Here is a 12,654-nt window from a genome sequence, read left to right as displayed (position 1 = left end):
ATATATATAAAATCTGACAAACGATAGATACGTGCAATTATTTTTGACTGATTTTTTTGTTCCAGATGTGTGTATTTTCAAACAATAAAATACAATATTGTTGAATGATTAAATCGATATTTTACTTGCTTCTTAAAAAGTATTGTTGGTGTCGTGAAAAGTGTTGTTTGAAAATACTGACACAAATCTAATTAGTAAAATCTGATTCAAAAACAGAATTATTCTTCTCACAATGAGCCCATGCATCCATTACAAGGCTGAACGATTTTGAATAAATATCTATTTGCGATTATTGTAACAGGAATTGCTTGTAACCTGAGGGTTGCCGAGTCGAGTTCCCACCAGGTCAAAAACCTCCCCTTAAGGGATTAATAAAGTATAGAAGAAAAAAAAGCCATATCAGAGAGAATGGTCATTATTCACTCAAAAAAGATTTTTTAAATGATTACTGTGTGATATTTGTGCAGATCTGTGAGAATCAAAGGTGTACTCTTCAGTCTGTAGCATAAGTTGTGTATAGATCAAGACTATAATTCATCTAAAATTGTATTTTGACAAAACATTTCAGCTTTAATGAATATTGCACCTTCTGCTGTATTGCTATTTCAATAAAATTTAGATGAATCCTTCAGCCCTAATCCAATACGGATGTTAGCAGAGGGCCTGAATGGAGCCATAATACACACACACACACACACACACACACACACTTTATATTTGCTTACCACGTCATGATGTGGAGGAAAGTCAAAGGTGTACTCCTTCCCGAGCAGCTCGTTGTATTTGTAGTTCACGTTCCTCTCAATGTCATAAGCACCGTAGTAATCATAGTCTTTAACCTTTGCAATAAGGAAGGCAAACAAAGAGTTAGAGTCTAATTAATCATTATCATTTCTCTGGTGCAGAGGAGGACACTGCACTGGGGTAGATACTGGATACTGTGTCAGTGTCGCCTATTACTGGCAGTCAGCTTGTCCCAACAGGTCTGATCCAGCAAAAAAAGAAAACCTAGCATGTGTTTCCTTTTGTCAATATGTGGAAATAAATCAATCAAGGGCATGCATCTGGATGTGCAGAGTCAAACGTGTGTGTGTGTGTGTGTGTGTGTGTGTGTGTGTGTGTGTCTCACAGGAGCAGGCCCTTCTTTGTTGAACCAGCCTGGTCTCTCCCAGCCATGTCTCTCCTGGAACACACAGCCCTGCTCTGTCAGCACCTAAAACAAACACACACACACACACACATACAGTCAATGAGCTAAACAGATGTTTTTCACATAAAAAAAAGTACAAAAACAACACAAAATAAACAAGTCATAGAATAAAAGAGATAAAATCAGCGTCTCATACATGGGTCGAAAGCCAAAGAGTAAAAATGGGTTTTAAGATACATTTCTTTAAAACTATAACCATGACAACACCACACTGTGACAATTCACCTCAAGCCGTGGACACACTACAAGATGCTTTTGCCCAATTTTACCCACGATTCACAGTTGGGCAGAGTCTGCAGCAGTCGGCACGAGTTGGGGACAGACGGCACAGAAATCTGACCCGACCTCGTGGTCAATCGAACAGCGAACCCCGGACGCACACGTACACATGTTGCCATGTAGGTGGGGACACAGGCAATAGCGTCAGAAGACGAAGACGACAGGAAATAGCGGGAATATCAGTGTTTGTTAAAACAGTCGCTGACATCTTGCGGACGTTTGATGCGCTCATTTGGTTTGACAAATCATGTCGTCTGTGATCCCTCATCTGTCGTTAAATGTGTGATCCCCAGTCTTTCAGTTGTCTACTGAAACCAGTCTGTTAGTGTCCACTCCAAGTCTTCTCAAAATCACTAATGTGTCCCCAGCTTTACATGAAGAGAACTGATCCTGAAACTCTGCTTGATGTCTTACTCTTTCACACATAAGACACTTATTAATCCTTGGTTTCTTTAAACTGTGCAGAAATGAAAGATTATTTTAGCCCGCCGCTCACCATCCCCCTTGTTAAAATTGACAGTCGCCCACAGTTGGTATGTTCTGCTATGCTCTCCTTCTAGCAGGCAGCTAGCTGCCTCCTGCCAAACTTCCCACACTGAGCTATATTTACCATCCATGCAACCGAGGCGGAGAAAACATGTGAGCGGCCGTGTCAGCGATGGCGTGTTCGAGTGCCGAAATAGGCTTGAATTGCCTCCTAGAAGAAAGATGATGCACGGGGACGGCTTCCTCTGCCAATCAACCCCCTAAAATACCTCTCAGCCATAATATGTGCAGCCATGATTGCAAGCGAGAGCCGGCACAATTTCCAAAAGCTCATTTAAAAAAATAATAATTAGGCTAGTGTTTCTCCCTCCTCTGCTTTGCCACCACCTACATTTATCTGAGGCGCTCCAACAGCAGTAGGGCTAGTTGCTAGGTGATGGCCCTCGGTGAGTGATTAGCAGGGACTAATGGGATTGCAGCTGAGGGTCGGACAGACCCAGTCTTACAGGATCTGTGCTCTCCATCAAGAATTCAGTCTGGCCAACCTGAGAAGCGGCGTCTACACACACGGCCCGGTATTGTTGTTTGAATTGCACATCAAATGTGATGCCGTAATTATATATAATCACCATGAAAAAAAAAAAGAAAAGAAAAAGGCAACAGCTGACCCTGCATTTGTTATCATGCAAATGAAGACGAGGCGAGCAGGAAGGAGACAGCTGTGATGAAAGCAGGAATTTAGAGCTGTGATGATTTAAAATATTTATTTGTGATTTTTATTAAAAATGTATTGAAAATGAGATTTGATACAAGTTTTAATTCAATATTTGCTGTGTGAGCATTACAAACTGACGACTAACTTACATGCTCTAATGCACAGGTCTCAAACTCGAGGCATGTGGGCCATATACGGCCCACCTCCCGATTTGAATGCGGCCCTCCACTTTCTATCAAGTTATAATGGGAACTGGGCCATGACCGACTCTACCTGTAGCTAGATTACAGCCAGAATACTAAATATGATGCAATATTTTTATTATTATAATAATAATAATAATACATGTCGTTATATGCATCACACTTTTAAATGTATTACATTTAGCATAAAATCTCATACGAGGTTGTAAAGTGTTTTTATTTCATTTGCATCAAAAATATGTTTTTTTTATTGTCAATGATGTGATGTGTGATATGTAACAAAAAACACTTTTACTTTGAAATTCTGTGAAATGACATGGATATCGTGATTGTTTTCATCAGGATGAAACATTTGACTTTAAGCTCATATCACACACATTCTTTCACATGCAAGGATGAGAATATAAAGAAATGAAATAAAACATTCCAAAACTGAATATTGAAATTGGAAACGTGTAGGATTTACTGATTTCAAATATTGAATTTGATTAGAAAAGGATGAATAGTTCAGCACCACTACATGCAACCTTATTAATCTCGACTGTGGTCAATGGTGACTCATCAGCCCTATTCCTACCTGGCATCATCATGTGTTCTACTCTCAAGTGGACAGGTTTGAAAGCACTAAAGACACACTGATAACTGATGTATGTACTTATCCACAGTCATTGTGTTTCTTTGAAAATGTACTGATACAAATACACGTGTCAAACATCTTGGGTCAATTCTACACAAAGCGATAGAGCTCGTCTGTATCGATTTAGTTATTTTTCTTTCAATGTCGTGCAGGAACAGGAGGTGCACGGCAAAACACAAACGGTATATGTAACGTGTTGGATGTGGGAGGGTGAATGTGATAAAAACAGATGCTTTTCAGAGCCGACAGAGCTGAAAGAGATGCGACTAAATCGGTTAAAAGAAGGGGGGAGGGGGGTGCGGCTGCTTATTGACACTGGAATTTCACCACAGGTGAAGCTCTCTTTATGAAACCAGTGAGTCACAATTTGAGCTGGACGGCGTCACCGTGAGTCGACTCTTAGATTTGAAGTGTTACATAAGGCCGTTTTTCATCATCCTCGAGGTCAGGGAGCACACACACACACACACACACACAAAATAAAAAACCTTTTAAGAAGATGCATTTTCGATGCAAGCTCAGGACCAAATCTGTTCTTAAAAAGCTATTTGGGAATTAAGGTTAATTATGCATGAAAGGTGTCAGGGATGCTAAATAAAACACGCTCTAAAGAAGCAGTCGGCAGGAGTTAGAGAAGATAATGACAACATCGCTAATGGAATCTGTGTAAGCGTAAAGAGCGCCCGCGCGTGCGTGAGCGAGCAGGCGTAGAAATCGCAAAACATTTAAAGTTAAATGAAGTCTGGGACGGGAAATCATGGCTAAGTGTGTCATTAATGCATAAAATATGACGGGCCAGTCCCATTAAAAGTTTGTTCTGCGCTAAAGAGACGGAGGAAGACATCCAGAGCCAGGCGACGGGAGCCAAGATTATCATCTGCAGTCATGTTGGCAGGGATCGCATCAATAAATGCAGCTGCTGGGGATACGTTACACTGATAACTGCCTTCTGCATGAATAAGCTATGAGCTTGACCAGAGGAAGAGAAAGGACGGAGGGATGAGAAAAGAAATGACAGCTTGTGTCTCCTCTGTACATTTACGTGCCCAGATGTTTATCAGTTCAACGCACGTTACGGTTTCAATTTGCCAGCGAGACGCTGGGGTTAAAGAGGCTAATGGGAGGAAAGAATCTTTCTTTCTCTCACACAAAGCACAGACAGTGACAAGAACAAAGAGGGAGAAACACACAGGAGGAACAAAGGACTACTGAAAATGAGGAAACATAAGTGAAGAACATGGAGAGGGACTGAATGGTTGAAGGAGAGAAAAGGAAAGGGCGTGGTATAAGAAGACGGGTCAGGTTATATAGATGCTCCTGTGGTTTAAAATAAAAGAGTTAACATTCTGCATCTATATTTAGCAAAAATCTCTGCTGCATTTGAAGAATCAATACGCGTCTGGAAAGTTTTCACATCAGCTATAGAAAAAAAGAGTCTATAGATGTCTATATCCTGGCAGACAATGTCCACACTTTTCCTTTTAAAGACAGTCAAATCCCTGCTTACCTGCCTGAAAGTAAAGCCAAGGTTAGAAAAAAAATCTACATCATTATGGTTTCATAATAAAGTTTTCAAGGAGATGCTGTGAAATAGGAGATTTCTGTTTTTACTTGAATAATTATGCTTCAAAAACTATACACAGTAACTCCTTTCAAGGCTCTTTTTTTTAAATCATATCCATCTCGCTGTGCAAGTTTTACCGTGTGACATTTTCCGGAAATATAAAGTATGCGTCAAACGATACAGAACTAATTCAAGGCTCCTCTTTTTTTTTTTATTTCCAATTAAAGCTCGACTGCTCCGACTCAAATGAGTCATCTAACCTCAGTAGATAAGAGAGTCCTCACTAACAAGCACAGAGACGATGACGCATTAACAATTTACCTCCGCCAAGACATCTTCCGCTTAACTATGAGCACCACGGATCAAACCGCTCAGCGTACCTGATGGAAGGGGTCCTTCCTCATGTTCCGACTGGCCAGCGGCTCATCAAAGGGGAAAACCACAGAGTAGTTTTTTGCATACGACTCGTGGCTCCTCTCTCTGATCCAGCGATCGTTGTCCGTCAGCGAGTTATGGAAACGCCTGCGATGGACGAATTCAGAGGATTAATTTAGCGCTAATCAAAGGTGACAGACTATTCAGCAGTTATTATACTTCCTCTTCTGCCCTTTAATAGAATCAAACGCTTACATTTCTATGGTGTTTTGGATGCACTGATGTACCTGATGTCGTAGCCATACATGTCCTTTTCAGGGCGGCCGTGTATGATCCAGTGAGCCAGCTCTTTACCACAGCCTCCTCCCAGCATCATACCTGACACAGAAACAGCAAGGGCATGAATGAATCCATTATTACTCACTCACTCATCTTCTACCGCTTTATCCTCCACATGAGGAGAGTACATCCTGGACAGGTCCAGTCCATCACAGGGCCACACGGTGACAAACGACCGTCCACTCTCACGAAAGGCCCAACCTGGGTCATGAACTGCACTTGACTTGCTGCACCGACACCGTGTGGATCCTAATTGATTAGTACCTAATCCCCAATTCTGCATGTTTTTGGGCTGTGGGAGGAAACCAGAGAACCCGGTGCTCATGCAGACTCCATGCAGAGAGGCCCAGAAAGGCCCAACCTGGGTCATGAACTGCACTTGACTTGCTGCACCGACACCGTGTGGATCCTAATTGATTATTAATCCATTACTAAATCACCAATCAACAATTTTTGTCAGTCTTGCTGCGACAGCGAGGTTTCTATACACAACACAGACGCTAATGGCCAAGCGTATAAATAATAGACTTAAGCACAGTGTTGTTCTGGCTTCTAGTATTGCAATTCATGATAATACTCACGAGTAAATATGTCATTTGATTTGCTTATTTAAACATCAAATACCATGTCGGACTGCCAGCAATTGGGGTGGGCAACATTTCAGATGTTCACATATTATTGGGCGACTTCTGCACAACTTCTACACAAGCACCTATGTGTCATGTGACCCCCACACATGACTGTTGTGACCTTCGTGTCCATCACTTGACCTTTGTGTGCAGCCTCTGAGCAATCTGACCTCATCTGCTGCACCTGACGGCAACAACGGCCCGTTTACAATTCAATGTTTTATCCACCCAGTCCCAAAACAGCCGAGTTAACGGCTGCTCCCTATTCTTTCTTTTTTTAAAATTGCATGTCCTGTGTACAGTCTGCATATGTACATATTCCATGAGCTGCATGCATATCAACATGCAGTGTGTCCTTCCTTCATCCCTCTTGTGTTTCCTCTACATCTCCCTGATTTGCAGGCACTGTCACTGCTGGTCATGCCTGGGTGGACGTGTGGACGTGTGGACGGAGGGGTGGATGGATGAAGACATCCAGCAAAGGCAGCTATAAATGTCAACAAAGCTAACCACACGCATGTATCTGCATGTGAACCCCCGATGCCTCCACTCATCGCTGTTATCCCTCCACACCGCCTTTGTACTTTGTACCAATTTCATCCGCTGCCATCACTGTCTCCGTCTACTATTGTTTGTTTACACTCTGCTCCTTTCAATGTCATTATCCTCCGTTCCTGCTGCTCTTTTCTGAACTGCTCTCGGGTCGCCTTTAGTTATTTACTTTGATGTTGCTGCTCTTCTAGATGCTTTTTTTTTTTAATGCTGGAAGAGACAAAAACACAAAGAGCTGCTTTTATTGTTCTCTATCGTTATGTCAGCGTGTAGTGGAATAAAGCATTCAGTGTCTTTGCATCTTACAAGTAAATTAAAGCTTAAAGGAAATCAGGTCAACAGAGTCCCCGACCCAATGTCTGCACATGACATCTGGCACATGTCACATGTTACCTTGTTTGTCCAGCAGAAGACCCCAAATTGTCTAAATGAAGAGGCTTAAAACGCTTCATGACCCAGAGAAGTGAACAGGAGGTAAATGAAAATGCAAATGTGAAAGGAGATTGCCTTGTTAAATACCTGACCAAAATGAGCAAATTAAAGCTTTTTTTTTATACACAGCTTTGTCGAATGCATACAAATACAAAAATTCATGCTTTTTAACTATGGCAGGTTTTTGTGAATCTCTATAATAAACTTCGTTAATTCTATAATAATCCTTTGACTCTACATTAAACTATCAACAAATGACTTTGTTTCTTTTTCAAACTCATTAATAAATGCCTATTTCCTTGTGCAATTAGTTACTTATTATTAATAAATCACTTTATTATTGTTTGTACAGACAACACTGTGACTGGTCTATGAGAAATAAAACAAAAGACTGCAAAATCAATTAGCAATTTACAGATAAATTGGGTTTTCAAATGGCTATTTCTCTTTTTATCAGGCTGCAGCTCCATATTTGCCATAATCCTTCCATTTAAAGCAAATCTTATGCACTTTTAGTTAACCATTGTTTGAATGTTTGGTCACTGAAATTCTGCTGCAGTATGGCCGAGTTCTAGAAGTCTCTTCTACCTGCAAGTGATCAAAAGTGGAGCTGCCTTTTACTCCCTGAGCTTCAGAGATTCAGAGATTCATTTATTTATTTATTTACTTTGCCGTTTACATCAGCGACTAGCTCCACGCCACTGAACACAGTGGTTTTCTGAGCCATTTTCAGTGCTTTAATATGTGACTAAAAGGCTCAGCAGGTCATAAAACCCGGCAAAGTGCTCAGTATTAATGAGCGACACACACTGTAGTGGTTCAGCTGGGTGAGAGGTGCAGCACTGACAAGCAATTAAACAACCGTGATCGCAGTGAATAATGCAACGCACAATAGTTGCCGATTTTTGACTGAAAAGGTTGCCAGGTAACAAGTAAAACAAGGAAGAAAATCAGCGACTGACTTGAGGCCAAAATGAACCCCTGGCAAGGAAAAAGGTAAACTGCAGGACTTCAAAAGTTCACAGAGCAGCGAGCGAGATCGTCTCAGTGTTTTCCTGCGTCCGTGCCGGTGAGACACAGAGAAGATGGCGACAGTGACAAAACAAAAGTGGACACATCTCAAGCTCCTTCTTCCATAAAAACCATTCAACCGAGTGTGGATCTGTGCGGTAATGCGCGAGGGCAAGTGTGCACACGGGGCATGTAGAGGGCAGTTGCCTCATCCTGTGTGTGCATGGCTGGTCAGAAATCTATTTATTATCAAGTCACCGTAAGCAGCCAGGTGTGTCTTCACTGACACCGGGCACATTTCAACAAGCCCAGTCCCAATATGACACCTTAAACGACAGCTCAGATCATGGAGATGAACACAATATCAAACCCTCTTCAACTCACGAAAGAACATTTGGTTTTTATTTGCATAAAAAAGCCAGAACATCGTTTTCACCCGCTCTCGTTTGTGATTTAGTGATGACTTCACCCCTTACACTCCTCTGACTCCATTTGGAAATGCTCGATGTTTGTGTGTGTGCAAGTGTCGAGGTTTCTCCTCTAAAAGCCCTCCATTATTCATTTGTAGGTTGAGAGTGTCCACGGAGATTAGAAAAGATTAGGTCCAAGTCTGGAGAAAACGCTCATCCGCTATTTCTACACGGGTTGTTTTAGTCTCATTTATTCTGCCTTTTTCCTTTCTATGAAGATTGCGCTGACCTTTCCAGCTCTTAAGGGAAAGGTCGACACAGTGGTGTGTGTGTGTGTGTGTTAAAGTTTTCATTTGTTTTTTAAGCAACTACGACCTGGAGGAATGAGAATCGACACAGACTGGAGATGTCTTTACAGCTCCATTTCTAGTCTATCCTTTTCTTGGTTTCTTTAAAAGTCTTTCTGCTCCTGCAGCTCTTAGCAGCTCTTACCGGCACTGTTGAATCCACATCCCAGGAAGAAACCTCGGACCTCTGGTGCTTCTCCCATCAGCGGCTTATGGTCTGCTGTGAATGATTCTGAAAACAAACAGAGGAGAGCTTAGTATAGGTGACGGTGGAGGGTTAATAACTCTTCTAGTACTTGTGCTTCTCATCCAAGAAGATCTACAGTAACATGTTGGAAGTACTATCAGGGAAAGATTACAAATGAAAAAGTGAGCTGCTGAATTCTAATATGGCAGAAAGAGTCTGGAAGGCAGAACACATCCTGGAAGCTGCACATCCTGCTATTATCATCCATCCAGAGTGATCAGATCACAAGCTAAGCACAGGCTCGAAGGCTCCTAATCCTTCCTGAATGCATCCTCAGATCTGATCACATTGAGAGGAGGGTTTTTTAGGGATGCACGTGGCCACGTTCCTGAGCTGCATACATATATTCTGTCCTCAGGACGCATTAGGATACACTGTGTCGTGCTGGTATGACATCACTTATGTAGTTTACTCAGTTTTTGCCATCGAGCGTTGGAAACACGAGCCCGATCAGGGTGTTTTTCACTGCTAACTGTACCGCGGGGAGTCGAACTGCACCGCACTGATGAGTGGGAAATGCAGCGTCAGAGCAATTAAGTACAAGTGAAGAGACAGGAAGAATGATGAGTAAATGGAAAATAAATACCCTTAATCAGAATCGAACTTTTCAGAGAAGTTAATTACAGAAAATCTGTCTATGTGGCATTTAGCTAATTTTCCTATCCTCCTGAGAACACACACACACACACACACACAGAGAGAGAGAGAGAGAAGACGCTCATTATGTTCGTAAGACCTAGATCATGGTTAAGAGTTCTCCATTCAGCTCACACAGTCGAGGGCTCGGTGAGCTCGCATGAATATTCATCGCGCAGTGCGGATGTAAATAAAACACTTGAAATGAAATAAAAGCCATAAACTGAGTGACAGATGAAAAAAAACAACATTTTCCCTCTCAGTTTATTTCAGACCTTCAACCTTTTTTCTTCCATCCACCTTTGAGACTTCTACTTATGTTATTGTCTTTCCTTTTTTTTAATATCTTCAGATCTCAAGGTCCATTTATACTATTCCTTCAGTCGCTCTCAGACAGATTTGCTTTCTGCTATGCCAGTTTTCTGTTTTCTGTCCATTGTCTTTATACTCTGTGTTTGTCTTGTTTCACGTAACATCACATTGACTCACAAATCCACCTTGGTACCAAACGTCTTCAGCCTGCGCAGCTACAAGTGGACTCACTCACCCGGACGCGGACTCCGACCAATCACATCATCTCATCCTCAAACCTGACACACAGTGAGCCCACGAGCCCAGGTATTCATGAGCAGCAGCAGTACAACAGAGCCGTCCAATTTAAAAAGTGCTTGTTCCCTGTCGTAAAGAATAACGTTATGAAATTGTGTGTGTGTGTGTGTGTACCTGGTCCACAGACTGTAGACTTGATGCCAGTCTGCTCCAGTTTGGGGACTCTGTTGATCGCTCCCTCAATATGTTGCGTGAATACATCCCAGTCCAGGTCAAACAAGCTGAAGGCAAACTTATCAGATACCTAGGAAATAAAGATTCAAATAAAAACAAAAAACAAAGACCAACAGGTGAATTCCTCATTTTCTGGCCTTTAATTGAATTTCTATGTATTTATTTGACCCTTAATTTACAATTTTGCCTGTTTTCACAATTATAATTCTTACTTTTTTCTTCTTCTGCCCATCTCTCTATTATATTATTTGGGTTTCAGGAGTATCTTTATAACTCTGCCTTTTTGTGTGTTTTCCATTTTTAACTGATACATTCTGCCCCATGAATGTGTTTGTTATATTAGAATTAGTAGAATTTGACCTCTGCATCTAACCCATTATTCTTATTACTGCACACACAGAGTAGTGAACACACACACGAGCAGTGGGGGGATTGGATGCCTTGCTCAGGGGGACTCAAGCCCTTGGATTGAACCGGCGACCTCTCTGTTACAAGCCCAACTCTTTGCCTCTTGGGGATGTGCTGCTCGCACACAACGATATGTCTGTGTGTTTTTATGCTAAGCGCTTATACTGTATATAGATGGAAGACAATTTGTTTTACATGTGATTTTTTTCCCACTTTTTTACAAAGAAATCTACATTTCCGCAGCTGTTTTATACGTCTGTATTATTTCTCTTCCTCGTGAACATCGCACTCGTCACAGTGAACCCAGACCACGTCACAAACATGAAGCGGCCACTGCAGCTGCAACACTTCCTGTGAGTCAAATCACTGTAAAACCGCTCATTGCTCTCTCAGCAGGGCGTCAACAAATCAAACCCTTCACTCTCAATACTTTGTCCAAGCTTTAATTTGCTCCGATTTGGACCACTGCCACTCTGTCCCCGTCAGCTCAGCTGGGCAAAGAAAATCTGCCTCTTTTTTACTCCTACAAGTCATGCAGAGTGTATTCTGCCTTAATCCTGGCATTCATCAAATCCTCCACTCACATTTGACTCAACTACTGCTCTTAATTCCCACCAAAGGAAATCCTAGGACACATTCTAAGACAACAAACTTGAGCAATTCCAGAAATCTAAAGTTAGAAGAGACAACGGAGCTCAGTGAGCGATACTTTCAGTAATGATTATCACTTTAACGTTACATGAAGGTGCAAGCCGACAGTTACTTCTTTCATGGGAACTTAAGAAGTGTGCATTAGCGAGTATCTGGAGAATATGAGGAGCAGCGCTCGGGGTCCTAGACGCTACATTTATCTGAATCCTTCCCAAGCGATCGATCCGGCTCATCTTCACTCAGTAGGCGTCTCCCTTCTAATTCTCCTCTCTGTATCTCCCTCTTTTCTCCGCCGCAGCCGCCTCAAGACATCAAAGCAACACTCGGCTGCAGAACGAGAACAAAAGGAGCAGCTTCGGCACAAAGAACTCCTCTAATATGTCGACAAATGGAAAAGACGGAAAAGTCTTCAAGTCACTTAAGAGAGGCAAAACGGCACCATCAGTGTCCTACAGAGAAAAAAACCCTCATTCATATACACAAGAACTGCTTCAACAGACTGTTGTCTATCTTTTTAGGTTTTAGTATTACATTAAGAGTGAGGAGTAACAGAGACAAAGACAGAAAGGCCTGCTATCAGATTTGCCAGCCTTGCCATCAAAGACAGAACACATCCATGAGGACAAAGACCACCTATTGACTCATCGGCTTTTACAAAGATCAATCTCCCACCAAAAAAGCATCCTTTCAGACCCTGTGTTTAAAAAAATAAAAATAAAAATACCCCCGCCTGAGTTTGA

General features: G+C 41.9%; 1 protein-coding gene across 1 annotated transcript in view; it reads right to left on the bottom strand.

The window, feature by feature from the left end:
• sardh (sarcosine dehydrogenase) overlaps positions 1–12,654 on the bottom strand; it is a 33,384-nt gene that overhangs the window by 12,233 nt on the left and 8,497 nt on the right. Inside the window, exons 9-14 of the mRNA XM_044012468.1 lie at positions 10,796–10,925; positions 9,335–9,421; positions 5,757–5,847; positions 5,475–5,616; positions 1,130–1,213; positions 726–839 (exon numbers count right to left, since the gene is read on the bottom strand). Of these exons, the coding sequence (XP_043868403.1) occupies positions 726–839; positions 1,130–1,213; positions 5,475–5,616; positions 5,757–5,847; positions 9,335–9,421; positions 10,796–10,925 (648 nt within the window). The remainder of the gene's footprint in view (positions 1–725; positions 840–1,129; positions 1,214–5,474; positions 5,617–5,756; positions 5,848–9,334; positions 9,422–10,795; positions 10,926–12,654) is intronic.

The sequence above is a fragment of the Solea senegalensis genome, linkage group LG21 (genome assembly GCF_019176455.1).
Source record: "Solea senegalensis isolate Sse05_10M linkage group LG21, IFAPA_SoseM_1, whole genome shotgun sequence".
Taxonomy (NCBI): domain Eukaryota; kingdom Metazoa; phylum Chordata; class Actinopteri; order Pleuronectiformes; family Soleidae; genus Solea; species Solea senegalensis.
This window is presented reverse-complemented; position numbering and strand designations above follow the sequence as displayed.